Source organism: Cherax quadricarinatus, chromosome 28, assembly GCF_038502225.1.
Source record: "Cherax quadricarinatus isolate ZL_2023a chromosome 28, ASM3850222v1, whole genome shotgun sequence".
Classification (NCBI taxonomy): Eukaryota; Metazoa; Arthropoda; class Malacostraca; order Decapoda; family Parastacidae; genus Cherax; species Cherax quadricarinatus.
In genome coordinates, this window is record NC_091319.1 from 2091631 (window position 1) to 2106591 (window position 14961).

Below are 14961 nucleotides of genomic sequence, written 5' to 3' on the forward strand. Positions count from 1 at the left end.
ACCACCTTTCCTGTTGACCCTGTCAGTGTGGAATAATTTATAGCCTTGTATGTGACATTCAGAGGGCATCTCTCTATCTTTCAGATTGAGCCAGGTCTCTGTTATAGCAATAATATCTATGTTTCCTGCACTTGCAATTAATCTTAGCTCATCTATCTTATTTCTAACACTCCTGCTATTAGTATAGTAAACCTTAAGGGAGCTAGTCCCTTGCTGCCCTCTGCTGTCCCCCTTTGTTTGCTGACCTGTTCTATTGTCTTTATTTATAACTTCATGCTGAATGCCTTTTATACATTTACTGTTTCCAACCCTAGTGTTGCAACCTGCTTGTTTCCCACATACACCCATACCTCTATCTTCCATCAGTTTAAAATCATAGGCATTTCACCAATGGCCTTCTCAATCGAGTCTGCAAGTGCTACCACCCCTGCCCCAGAGAGATGTACCCCATCCCTTGCATACATATCATGTTTGCCATAAAAGTTGTTCCAGTTGTCAATGAATGGGATTGCAAGTTCCTTGCAGTATCTGTCTAGCCAGCAATTTACACCAATTGCCCTAGACAACCATTCATTTCCTACTCCCCTTCTAGGCAAGATGCTACATATGATTGGGATCCCTCCCTTAGACTTAATGAAATCTATAGCTGACCTGTACTTATCTAGCAGCTCTTCTCTCCTACCCTTCCCAATATCATTTCCACCAGCACTGAGACAGATAATGGGCTTGTTCCCATTACCTGACATGATATTATCCAGCCTGTTGACAATGTCCCCAACACCAGCTCCAGGGAAGCACACTCTATCTCTCATCTTCTTATTCCTATTACAAAAAGCACGGTCAATATATCTTACCTGAGAGTCACCAACCACAAGAATGCGCTTACCTTCATTAGCAGGGGCAGTAGTACCCTTACCTTCACTGGCCACTGAAGTACATTCATCCTGGAGAACAGAGAAGCGATTTCCTACCTTCAGATCTTCACTCTTAATTTTCCTTACTCTGATGCGCCTCCCATTACTGTGAACAACTCGCCACTTGTAGCAGGTGCTGGGCTGCACCTCACCTACAGGCTTACTGCTAACAACAGTTTTACATCAGCGAATAGACCGCATAGTATATGTAAGCCGGATAAGCTGGTGGTGCAGTCCACCAGTCAAGATAGTTACTTATCTCTGGTCTAACAAGAAGCCCTTCTGTGGTTCCCTTCGGGACTGTCTGTAACAAGTACCAGGAGCTTCCAGGAGATTCACTTCTGCTGCTGCTGTTGCCGCCGCTGCTGTTGCTGCTGCTGCTGTTGCTGCTGCTGTTGCCGCTGTTGCTGTTGCCGCTTCTGCTGCTGCTGCTGCTGCTGCTGCTGTTGCTGCTGCTACCGCTGCTGCTGCCGCTGCTGTTGCTGCTGCCGCTGCTGTTGCCGCTGCCGCTGCTGTTACTGCTGCTGCTGCTGTTGCCGCTGCTGCTGCTGCTGTTGCTGCTGCTGCTGTTGCTGTTGCCGCTGTTGCTGTTGCCGCTTCTGCTGCTGCTGCTGCTGCTGCTGCTGTTGCTGCTGCTACCGCTGCTGCTGCTGCTGCTGTTGCCGCTGCTGCTGCCGCTGCTGTTACTGCTGCTGCTGCTGTTGCCGCTGCTGCTGCTGCTACCGCTGCTGCTGCTGTTGCTGCTGCCGCTGCTGTTGCTGCTGCCGCTGCCGCTGCTGTTACTGCTGCTGCTGCTGTTGCCGCTTCTGCTGCTGCTGCTGCTGCTGTTGCTGCTGCTACCGCTGCTGCTGCCGCTGCTGTTGCTGCTGCCGCTGCCGCTGCTGTTACTGCTGCTGCTGCTGTTGCCGCTGCTGCTGCCGCTACTGCTAGAATGACGACACCATTCTCTAAGTTAAACTTCTCTTGCAATTTGCAAGTGATCCCATTTCCACTAGCCTTCAGCAGGAGCTTCTGCTGCACGCACTTTCAGTGATGATAAATATAACTGTGTGTGTGAAATTTAATTTGTATATTGGCAATAATTCAAGAATATCATCTAGAATTCTGTTATTATTACAGCCCTGGGTTTGCGTCAGACCCGACCAGTGATATAGCAACTGAACTTTGATCAATTACATTTCCACAAATGACAAAGACGTTCAACAATCTCTCTCTCGCAGATATTGTGCCCTTGCTTTTACACGCTAGGATTGGTTAATTTAAATCCAGACTTATTTAATCTAAATCCAGACTTGTTTAATCTAAATCCAGACTTATTTAATCTAAATCCAAGTTTATTTAATCTAAATCCAGGTTTATTTAAGATATGCTAATAGCCGTCTCCCCTTTCCCCAAGGTGCCACCCGTAACAGTTGACTAACATTCGGGTACCTATTTACTGTCTAGTTGAACGGGGGCACAGGAGTAAGGAGACTTGCCCATACCTCTCCACCCTTATAGTCACTAATCATCAGTCACTGATAGTTGGTGTACAGTGTTGTGTGTGATGTAGTAGGTACGCCGGTATAATCGCCCGGCCCGGGCCTTTTCCAATTGGTGGCTCGGCCTTGGGTCCCTGTCGAGGGAGTGTCACAGACCAATCTCTGCTATGGGAGAAGATACAAGTACCTCCTCATCCTCTGAGACTAGTTGTTTCCAGGACTAGCCCCATTCCCCTCCTCCACGGGGCTCGGATGGAGAAGCTAGGCACCTTGTGCTGCCATTAATCCCGCCCACACTGTGCTCGAAGGGTGTGGCAGCTGCATAGCAGCAGACGATGTCAGGAGGTGCAAAGGCAGCAAGCACTACAGAATCCTTTTCCAGCCACACCCCAGTTTTGGGCTGAGGCCCAAGCGCTGGGGAGGCTCAAGAATGCCTCTTGCTGTGAGTGTTGCTGCTGCTGCTGCTGCTACTACTACTACACTTGTCCGTTGCACTCCCCTGTACAGTGTTATTAAGCGTCATTGTGAAGTGTCACCAACCGTCAGCGTACAGTGTCACTAATATACTGAAAAACCAGTGATAACTATAGTAAGCTATCTAGCTCTCTCTTCCTTAGTTCCCTTGATGCTGTTTTATCATCCTATTTTCCTCCATCTTTTTTCACTACTGTTTCCTTTGCTCCCTTTATCTCTCCTTTTCGCCTTCCTTCTCTCTCATGCTCCACTTCTTTTTGCTTTCGTCCCATCACATGATTCATCCTCCCTCTCACCCACCATCTCTTGCCAAACAAAGAGTACTTAGAGTGCTTGCCAAATAACTTGAAAGCCTAAAGTCTTCGTAACGCAGCGCACTCTCGAGTAAATGGTTAACTCTAAGGGGCACTCCCACCATCCTTCACACTAGTCCTCGAATGCCAGTGCCATAGATGACCCTCACTTACCCTCCACTCTCCATGTTGACACTGTCATAAGTGGCACTCCCGCTCATCCTCTCCTCTAATGCCAGTGTCATGGGTGGCAACTCCCCCCCCATCCCTTCTCCCCCTCCACGTAAATACACTAGCAGAGAACATTAATAATGATGACTTGGAGGCACTGTGCCAGCCAGGGCCACCACGTGGATTTCTTGGCATCTTGCCACCCTTCCTGTCCCTCCTACCCCCCCATCTCTACCACCTCTCACCCTCGATCCCTTTCACCCTCTCTGCAACATAACGCTACACCCTACACCCAACCATTCCACATGCTTCATTTCTTTGGATTCTTCATTGCTCTACACTCTTCGCTGTTCTACACTCGCCACATCGTTCCCTATAATGTTAGTTACCATCAGTTCCCAAGCTGTCATAAAGAGGGAACTTGAGGAACTTATCAAGACAATTCCTGACCAGCCAGGCTGTGGTGCCTACGCTGGACTGAATGCGGGTAGCACCAAAGGCACTGTCGATCATGTCATCAACCGGGAGGCCTGGTTTGCCACCGGGACGTGAGGGGCGGTGACCCCGATACTATATTCAGGTAATTTTCAGGGATTTTTGGTAAAATCGAGAAGGGAATGGTTCCAGTGACTAATTCTCGTTTGATTCTTCTTGCTGTGACCCTCTTAGCATCTTGACCTTCCTCCCCGGCACCTTGATGTGACCCTCCTGGCACCTTGACCCTCCTCCTGGCACCTTACCTTACTGTGATCTTGCCCTGCAGAGGGGAGGGTTGCAATAAGGTGTTTAATACTGAAGGACTGATGTTAGGTATGCGGGGAACCTCCAAACTTTTCCCACAGCTATGCTGAATTCTGAAGCTTCGATCTTAGTAGAATAAGCCACAGTGCCGAGGTTAGAACAATTCACATATAATCCACGCTATTGAGTGGAAATTGAAGGTGATGTGTCGGTCCGTCCTGGGCCATTATCAAATTGACTGTTTGCTATAGGAGAGAAGACATAAATGACGTCTTGAGTGTCTGAGAACGCCAAAATACTTCTAGATGAAGTAAAATCATATGAAATATGATTTAAGAGGAGCAAAACTCTTGTCTGCCATGAGCCGCGACAACTAGGGGCTCGTGGCTATTGAGTACTAGAGTTCTGTCAAGAAAGGAAAATATATTAAGCCTTGGGCACATATTTGAAAGGAAAAAAGCCCGGGCAGGTAAATGACAGTGTTATGTTCAGGGGGAAGAGAGGTTCACAGGGGAGTGGCGTTGTTTGAGTCACTACGAACACTTACAGAAGTATTTTGGATTAAAAAGTTGAAGTATGGCAGTTTTATTGGTCACAATGTATATGTTAAGAAGTGGTTTAAATGTATGGGGAGCGAAGGATAGGTATGTAGGTGGTCCCTTCCAATTAGCAGCTTCTGTTTCCACCCACCCACCAAATAACACCTCCACACATCTCTCCGTCTACAGCACCGGGTCACCAACGCTGCTCCACCTCAACCTAACACAGCAACAACCAGCACAACACCAACACGACCCTCAAACACCACCACCACTGTAACCACCACCACAATAACAGCACCACCACTGCAACCGCCACAACACCATCTTTGCAACTACCACATCACTACCACTGCAGCCACCACCACAACAGCAACACCATCACCACTGCAACTACCACCACTATAGCACCACAACCACTGCAACCACCACAACAGCACCATTGCAACAACCACGACACAACCACTGCAACCACCACAACACAACCACCGCCTCACTACAGCTTCAGTAGACAATATGGGGACTAATACTTGGCAGTAATACCTGGTGGGGTGGGAGGGGTTGGCTCGCTGCTAAGGGAAAAGGGCAGTAATAGGGGGCTATGGGGAGGTGGAAAGGGAAGGTGAGGTGGAAGGGAACAAAAGCTAGGGTGGAGAGACGACAAGAGCTAGGACTGAGGGGGAAATAAAAGGAAAGGAGTTAAGGGAGGGAGGTGGGAGGTTAGTTTAGGGAGTCAGGGAGTGGAGGGAGGGCAGGTGTGGGAGCCAGCAAGTCAGTGGGCCAGGAGAGTGCCAGTGCCACTGTGTGTGTAAACTCCTTCATCCGTTTGTAAACTTTAACACCATTGTATTTATTGATGTGGAGAGTGTGATAGTGTATGTATCTCTCCTGCACTCACCCTTCCACTACCACCCGCCAGGTTGAAGGTCCTATGAAAGAGCAGTGCAAAAGTTCGTAGGGGCAGGTGAAGGAAGGTGAAATGTCACAATACATTAAGGTAAGCTAAATGATAAATAAAAAGTCATACTTTTTCTTAAAGTTACGTAGACTGCTTTCATTTCTTCCTCGTCCACGTCATTCTATTAGCTGACCGTCTTGAGACTGAAGATATTTCCTGACATGTGTATGGCTCATTTACATCTTAATTTTTTCTCTGTGCCTCTACAGTAGTATCTGTTTCCTGCCTTTCGAGCAGTACAGTATTTCCTTTCAGGTCCTCTAGTAATTCTGTATGTTATTACCATATCTTCCTTGGTCATGCTATCTCTAATTTCATCAGCTATATTTGTTTTGGTCTCTCTCTCTCTCTCTCTCTGTTATTACCCTTAGCATCGGATCTAATCTCTTTTTTTAATTTGTTTTTTCTTAGGTTCTAGATATGGCAGATAAAATAGGATCTACCTGGTAAATATATATATATATATATATATATATATATATATATATATATATATATATATATATATATATATATATATATATATATATATATATATATATAATATATATATATATATATATATATATATATATATATATATATATATATATATATATATATATAAGGTTATGAGGATAACAAAAAGATTAGGTGATGAAAGATTGGATATCAGATTGGAGGGAGAGAGTATGGAGGAGGTGAATGTATTCAGATATTTGGGAGTGGACGTGTCAGCGGATGGGTCCATGAAAGATGAGGTGAATCATAGAACTGATGAGGGGAAAAGGGTGAGTGGTGCACTTAGGAGTCTGTGGAGACAAAGAACTTTGTCCTTGGAGGCAAAGAGGGGAATGTATGAGAGTATAGTTTTACCAACGCTCTTATATGGGTGTGAAGCATGGGTGATGAATGTTGCAGCGAGGAGAAGGCTGGAGGCAGTGGAGATGTCATGTCTGAGGGCAATGTGTGGTGTGAATATAATGCAGAGAATTCGTAGTTTGGAAGTTAGGAGGAGGTGCGGGATTACCAAAACTGTTGTCCAGAGGGCTGAGGAAGGGTTGTTGAGGTGGTTCGGACATGTAGAGAGAATGGAGCGAAACAGAATGACTTCAAGAGTGTATCAGTCTGTAGTGGAAGGAAGGCGGGGTAGGGGTCGGCCTAGGAAAGGTTGGAGGGAGGGGGTAAAGGAGGTTTTGTGTGCGAGGGGCTTGGACTTCCAGCAGGCATGCGTGAGCGTGTTTGATAGGAGTGAATGGAGACAAATGGTTTTTAATACTTGACGTGCTGTTGGAGTGTGAGCAAAGTAACATTTATGAAGGGGTTCAGGGAAACCGGCAGGCCGGACTTGAGTCCTGGAGATGGGAAGTACAGTGCCTGCACTCTGAAGGAGGGGTGTAAATGTTGCAGTTTAAAAACTGTAGTGTAAAGCACCCTTCTGGCAAGACAGTGATGGAGTGAATGATGGTGAAAGTTTTTCTTTTTCGGGCCACCCTGCCTTGGTGGGAATCGGCCAGTGTGATAATAAAAAAAATAATTATATATATATATATATATATATATATATATATATATATATATATATATATATATATATATATATAATTACCAGTGCTGAGTGACTTACACGGTCTAAATGCTCTGAAAATATCGCTGCTGCTGCTGCTGCTACTACTGCTACTACTACTGACACTACAAGTAGGGAATCTGATCCACATGGGGAGAATTTAACACGTAAATGGGGAATTTAACCCGTAGGTAATAAGTCTTACTACCCAACTGCAGAGTTTAACCTCCCAAGTGGGGAACTTTGCCATCACTTGGGTTAATGGAGAGGTTAATGTGCACTGGATAAAATGAATTCTTCGTCGTCAGTGATGCCTGATGGTTGAAATAGTTGCCTGGCTTCTCTCAGTGCAAGTTGACAAGAAGTGAAGTATAGTGCTGAGTTATGAGGGTGTGTCTAGCTTGTGTTGTGGGTGTCTTGGGGGTGACCTTGTGTTGTGGGTGTCTTGTAGGTTTCTTGGGGGTGACCTTGTGTTGTGGGTGTCTTGGGGGTGACCTTGTATTGTGGGTCTCTTGGGGTGACCTTGTATTGTGGGTGTCTTGGGGTGACCTTGTGTTGTGGGTGTCTTGGGATGACCTTGTATTGTGGGTGTCTTGAGGTGACCTTGTATTGTGGGTGTCTTGGGGTGACCTTGTGTTGTGGGTGTCTTGGGGTGACCTTGTGTTGTAGGTGTCTTGGGGTGACCTTGTGTTGTAGGTGTCTTGGGGTGACCTTGTATTGTGGGTGTCTTGGGGTTACCTTGTGTTGTAGGTGTCTTGGGGTGACCTTGTATTGTGGGTGTCTTGGGGTGACCTTGTGTTGTGGGTGTCTTGGGGGTGACCTTGTATTGTGGGTGTCTTGGGGGTGACCTTGTATTGTGGGTGTCTTGGGGTGACCTTGTGTTGTAGGTGTCTTGGGATGACCTTGTATTGTGGGTGTCTTGGGGTTACCTTGTGTTGTAGGTGTCTTGGGGTGACCTTGTATTGTGGGTGTCTTGGGGTTACCTTGTGTTGTAGGTGTCTTGGGGTGACCTTGTATTGTGGGTGTCTTGGGGTGACCTTGTGTTGTAGGTGTCTTGGGGTGACCTTGTATTGTGGGTGTCTTGGGGTTACCTTGTGTTGTAGGTGTCTTGGGGTGACCTTGTATTGTGGGTGTCTTGGGGTGACCTTGTGTTGTGGGTGTCTTGGGGGTGACCTTGTATTGTGGGTGTCTTGGGGTGACCTTGTGTTGTAGGTGTCTTGGGATGACCTTGTATTCTGGGTGTCTTGGGGTTACATTGTGTTGTAGGTGTCTTGGGGTGACCTTGTATTGGGGGTGTCTTGGGGTGACCTTGTGTTGTGGGTGTCTTGGGGTGACCTTGTATTGTGGGTGTCTTGGGGTGACCTTGTATTGTGGGTGTCTTGGGGGTGACCTTGTGTTGTGGGTGTCTTGGAGGTGACCTTGTATTGTGGGTGTCTTGGGGTGACCTTGTGGGTGTCTTGGGGGTGTGGATAAGGGAGGAAGGTGCGTTTCTAAGAAGGGGATTTTAGTCATTTTAGATGTGAGACAAAACAAACGTGCACACACATTCACACACACATATTCACACATTCTAATTCTCACTTTCAGCCTCACTCTTATCCTCTCTCTCATTGTCTCTCATTGTTTCTCATTCTCTCTCTCGTTCACACACACACGCAAAACGCTCTTGGGTGGAGGGGTAAGCCAGCTGAAGGCTTCGGTCACATGACCAAAAACTCCAGCTGTGGGTCATCATAAGACTAGGACCCGAGTCAGGAAACACTTGTCCTGTTTCCTGACAAATCTTAACCTACCGTCGGTTCACTGAGAATAAGTCGTGCTCCGCCCTTAGTCCTCTGTCATCTCAAAACAGCTTAGTTTCTGACCAAACAGGCTGTTGATCACTCGCCACCCCACATTCCTCACAGACCTCACATGTTGCTCTTAGTAAAATAGTCGACGTTCTTTGCAATTCGTCTCAATTAACGGTCTAGCCTTGCATTGTGTGAATTCAACATGCATAACTCCACGTTGAGTAAGTAACCTGTGACGCGTCTGGTGTGGAAGCGGAGGTAGGAAAGATGGAGTGTTTGAGATGAGAAAGAGGAGGGCAGAAAAGAAGAGCTGAAGGAAGGGAGAGAGGGAAGGAAGGAAGAAGGAAGGAAGAGAGAGAGAGAGGGAGGGAGGGAGACGGGGAGGGAAGGAATGAGGGAGAGAGGATGGGAAGGAAGGAGGGATCTGGGTAGGGGTAGGGGTTTTATGTCAGTGTGAGGTGGAGGTATCGTTGCCAGCTGGCTGGTGGACCACCTGTCGCCTCCGCCTCGCTCCTTGTCTAATATTTTTGTGACTGAATTCATGTCTGCATAAATACCTCGTTACGATTGAAATCAGATATAAGATTGTAAATGTCTATTACCGCTGTAACTTATTCAGCTAATAAAACTTCGCGGCTCAGTCCCTCGGCTGTTATGTACCTTTATACTCCTTTTGACTACCGCGCACAGCATGAGCATGGAGTGCATAATGAAAATATTAAACTAACTTCCCAACATCTCCTCGCCTCATTCTTCCAACTAACGTGGTCGCCACACGCATTCAGATAATAATAATAATAACTGTAATAATAATCTTTATTTCTATAAGTACATGTACAAGGTATACAGGCCTAGCTGACATCAGTGATATAATACTATATAGAAAGCCATTTGGTATACCTGAAGAGGGTTTCGGTGATCAACGCTCTTGCGGCCCGGTCTGTGACCAGGCCCCCCGGTGGATCAGGACCTAATCAACCAGGTTGTTACTGCTGGCCACACACAAACCGACGTACGAACCACAGCAGAGCATTTCGGGAAAATTAGATCAAGTTTGTCCCCAGGATGCGGTCCACACCAGTCGACTAACACCTAGGTACCTATTTTACTGATAGGTGAACATGGACAGCAGGTGTCTTAAGGAAATACGTCCTAATGTTTTCACCCGTACTGGGAATCGACCCGCTGAGTGCGAAAGCAATCGAGCTATGGGACACCCTGAAGTGTAATGAAGTGTACGTCAACAGGATCGAAACGTACATGAGGGCCGGGACGTACATAGACTCTCTGGTAACTCTTCAGATCTGCCAGAACTGGCATGTCGATCGTGACCAGAAATGTGTACTCGCCCACCTATTTGTGTTCTTCTGTTTGTGGTAGCAGACGTCGAGTAGAAATAGAATTGTATACTGAAAGTTTTAGAGATGGCAGAATTGTCTTGTTCATGGGAAGAATTCATCTGGATTGTCGATCTTTGATCATATTAACAATTCGCTAAACACAAGCACAATATGACCTCTGTGAATAGGGAAACATCTGACCCTGTCTTCAATCATGTCGGCTCCACAAGGATCAGCACTGGTCCTAGTACCGATCCTTTGTTGAAACCCGTTTGCCGCATTTGATCCTTCCGATGCCGTTTTCTGGATAATCAATCTTTCCTTTCATCGCAGTGTCTTCCCTCATCCCTTCCTTTCTTCTTACAGTCTAAGAACACAGGAAGAAATCTCATAGAACGAAAGGAGTATGTAGATGACTTCTGCTTCTCCCAGATCCCTTGAAGATACATTGTTGGGTCAAGGTACCTAACTCGCTCAGTAGTTTTTTATTTTTTTTTTACCTTATTTTGTGCAGTACTCGTTGGTGTACTTTCCCTTTGATTCCTTGGCACTGTCTGTACTTGCTCTGGGAACATAATGTTCACCCGAATAGAGTCTTCGATACTCTGAATGCAGTTTTGAGATTTAGTGATCTGCCAAATGCTGCAAATGTTATGCAGTTTATGAGCACCTCTGATGATACTTTTTATGTTAGAGAAAAATATGGCGTGCTGGGGAGTGTGGTGGTGGAGTGAGTGGCGTGCTGGGGAGTGTGGTGGTGGGGTGAGTGGCGTGCTGGGGAGTGTGGTGGTGGGGTGAGTGGCGTGCTGGGGAGTGTGGTGGTGGAGTGAGTGGCGTGCTGGGGAGTGTGGTGGTGGGGTGAGTGGCGTGCTGGGGAGTGTGGTGGTGGGGTGAGTGGCGTGCTGGGGAGTGTGGTGGTGGGGTGAGTGGCGTGCTGGGGAGTGTGGTGGTGGGGTGAGTGGCGTGCTGGGGAGTGTGGTGGTGGGGTGAGTGGCGTGCTGGAGAGTGTGGTGGTGGGGCGAGTGGCGTGCTGGGGAGTGTGGTGGTGGGGTGAGTGGCGTGCTGGGGAGTGTGGTGGTGGGGTGAGTGGCGTGCTGGGGAGTGTGGTGGTGGGGTGAGTGGCGTGCTGGGGAGTGTGGTGGTGGGGTGAGTGGCGTGCTGGGGAGTGTGGTGGTGGGGTGAGTGGCGTGCTGGGGAGTGTGGTGGTGGGGTGAGTGGCGTGCTGGGGAGTGTGGTGGTGGGGTGAGTGGCGTGCTGGAGAGTGTGGTGGTGGGGTGAGTGGCGTGCTGGGGAGTGTGGTGGTGGGGTGAGTGGCGTGCTGGGGAGTGTGGTGGTGGGGTGAGTGGCGTGCTGGGGAGTGTGGTGGTGGGGTGAGTGGCGTGCTGGGGAGTGTGGTGGTGGGGTGAGTGGCGTGCTGAGGAGTGTGGTGGGGTGAGTGGCGTGCTGGGGAGTCTGGAGGTGGGGTGAGTGGCGTGCTGGGGAGTGGGGCGAGTGGCGTGCTGGGGAGTGTGGGGTGGGGCGAGTGGCGTGCTGGGGAGTGTGGTGGTGGGGTGAGTGGCGTGCTGGGGAGTGTGGTGGTGGGGTGAGTGGCGTGCTGAGGAGTGTGGTGGGGTGAGTGGCGTGCTGGGGAGTGTGGTGGTGGGGTGAGTGGCGTGCTGAGGAGTGTGGTGGTGGGGTGAGTGGCGTGCTGGGGCGTGTGGTGGTGGGGCGAGTGGCGTGCTGGGGAGTGTGGTGGTGGGGCGAGTGGCGTGCTGGGGAGTGTGGTGGTGGGGTGAGTGGCGTGCTGGGGAGTGTGGTGGTGGGGTGAGTGGCGTGCTGGGGAGTGTGGTGGTGGGGTGAGTGGCGTGCTGGGGAGTGTGGTGGTGGGGTGAGTGGCGTGCTGGGGAGTGTGGTGGTGGGGTGAAGATGGAGGGAACAGGAAAGCTTCGGTTATAATTTTAGCGGTGCCTGAGTGGACCTGTGTGAGCAGTAGAATTAACTTACCCAACCACCCAGTCACTCATTCACATACCCACTCACCCATCCCCCATGTCTCCGGAAGAAAAAAAACTCACTCACAACACCAGATGAGACGAAATTTAAGGACATCCTGACAAAGAAAGTTTTCTTGTACGAACAACATTGTGCAATAATGCATCACAAAACATATTATATAATAGCCAACAGGAGATTTCATCATTTTGTATAATTAATGTACATAATTACGCGTTAAAATTACCCTACATGTCAGAGATACCATCTATAAACTCCCAAAAGTTACACACAGTAGCACTTACAAACAAGGGCACTTATGAAGCAATTTCATAGACTCCTTTACGTAACACGGTTGTATGTGAAACATAAACATAAATAACAAAAAAGGCACAATACCGTGACTGGAACGATACACAAATAACCCGCACATAAAAGAGAGAAGCTTACGGCGACGTTTCGGTCCGACTTGGACCATTTACAAAGTAAATGACTTTGTAAATGGTTCAAGTCGGACCGAAACGTCGTCGTAAGCTTCTCTCTTTTATGTGCGGGTTATTTGTGAAACATAAACATCTTATGTACTATTTTTTTTATGAAGAACTCGTAAGTTGAGAAGCAGCTCATTTGCGAATGCCATTATAACCTGTTGGATGTCACCTATTTTCGTTGTTTCTGTTTTCAGAAAGAGTAGGCTGGTGCCGTGAGTGGTTGAATCATGGCACCCTTCAGGGAGATTTATGCCAAGTTCCGAGGGCTACTGCAGGAGTCATGGCAGACGAGCGAGGTACTGTCACACTTCGAGCCCACAGCTACCCTGGAAACTATGTTCCAGTACCTGTGGTTCCGGCCAGAGGGGCAGCAGGTGCTAATCCCACCCCAAGGTAACTCCCGCATAAGCAGGAAAGGCGCCACTGAAGCTGAGACGTTCCGCAACGAAGGCAATCGTCTTTACCGAGAGCGGAAGCTGGAGCAGGCGCTGCTGGCGTACAACTACAGCATTCTGGCGGCGCCCTTCCCGAACCAAGCAGCTGAGGCCACTCCTACTATCAATATTCCTGAGCAGGAAAGCCTAGCCCTGGCATATGCTAATCGCTCTGCTGTTTTGTACGAAATGGGTCAGTACGAATCAGCACTTGCAGACGTCCAACGGGCCTTCATTTACGGATATCCGCCTGCCAGGAAGCATCGTCTACATGAACGCCAAGTTAAGTGCCTTCAAGCACTCGGTAAATTTCAGGAAGCAAAAACTATCCTCGAGGAAACTATTAATGCACTCTCTGCCTTATCTTTAACTGACAAGGAGGCGGCAACCGCGAAGAGTTCACTCACCACACTGCAAGCCAAGTGTGAGAGTAACTCTTCCCCAGTGTCGTCCCCACACCAGTATGAACGAGTGTTATACACAGGACCTGAGCGACCTCCTCCAGTGTCCTGCCCTCGACCTGACTTACCCTGCCTCAGCGACGCCCTCAGGATTCACTACACGCCCATCCGTGGTAGACATCTAGTGGCTAACAGGGATATTCAGCCAGGTAAGTCAGATTCGTCTTAGACTAACTGTAAACAGGTAAGTTATCACAGCTACCTTCACAACACCACAACTAAGTAGTTCCTCATAAGAATATAGATGACAGAACCCATGAATCTAGAGAGTAAAGTCGGCGAGGCCACGAGCTAGGACTCAACCCTACAACCAGACATAAGCTAGAACAGCTGTGTACCAAGTGTTTGGTGATGCCACTACATTTCCTTCACATGTATATTTACCACAAGGTTTATTTTCATGAGCAAACAAGTTCACATGGAACCTTTGTTATTATTATGGTTGTGCACAAGAGAACAATTTATTGTTCATATTATTGTTAATCCTCAGATAAATCTGAAAACTAATAAATACGAGCATTGAGATTTACTCGTAATTTGCACATTTATAATAATTTTTACAATGTCTCAGTCAGCACCTATAATTTATATTATAAAAAGATTAACGATCATTATTGGCCAGTAATAAGCCATCTCGCTGCCAGCAATGTTTTACAAATAGATACTAATAATATCTATAGATAATCATTCACTGTGGCCCTGAGTCTTCAGCCTTTCTTGTGAGTCTGTCACATTCTTATATATCAACTGACCTCCAAGTGAACCTCCTCAGGACAGTACGGACATTCATTATATATAGTGAAATGTTTATTAATACGTATTATTATTAGCAATACTCATAGGGTAGAGATAAGCCCGAAGGGATCATACAGCATCTGGGAAATGGGAGGAAATCAAAGTTAATCCAAGAAGAGTAGCTTCAGTTTCTTGGATCAAGAGCCTAACTCTGACCCAAGTTCCTTCACTGAAGGGCTCAACTCAGTAGCTTAATATACAAACTTACCACTGGAAAAATCTGTTAATAAATGTCTCAGAATATCCTCGATGCTGTTGTACTTAAAAAAAAATATTGTAAAAGTTGATTTCTTGAGGTGAGAGTGTGTGTGTGATGTTGCAGGAGAGGTGTTGGTGGTAGAGTCGGCCCTGGGAGCCGTGGTCAAGCTGGACGCCACTCTCAGGACTCACTGTTCTTATTGCCTGCGTCGTTCTCCCATCCCTCTGCCATGTCCCACCTGCTCCCTGGTAAGTATCTCCTGGTGGACTCTTTTTGCATCCCTCTGGGGGACCCACCCTGATACATGGTAACTGCTTATCTGGTTAACCTGCCTTGCTTCCTTGGTAAGCATTCCTCCTC

At 47.6% G+C, this 14961-nt stretch overlaps 1 protein-coding gene across 2 annotated transcripts in view; it reads left to right on the forward strand.

The window, feature by feature from the left end:
* LOC128693215 (SET and MYND domain-containing protein 4) overlaps window positions 1-14961 on the forward strand; it is a 128250-nt gene that overhangs the window by 105544 nt on the left and 7745 nt on the right. The window contains exons 2-4 of one of the 2 annotated variants that reach the window (XM_070089306.1): window positions 5533-5610; window positions 12907-13756; window positions 14725-14849. In XM_070089306.1, coding sequence (XP_069945407.1) covers window positions 12940-13756; window positions 14725-14849 — 942 coding nt within the window. In that variant the 5' untranslated portion in view covers window positions 5533-5610; window positions 12907-12939. The remainder of the gene's footprint in view (window positions 1-5532; window positions 5611-12906; window positions 13757-14724; window positions 14850-14961) is intronic. The other variant, XM_053782716.2, reaches the window with a different exon arrangement.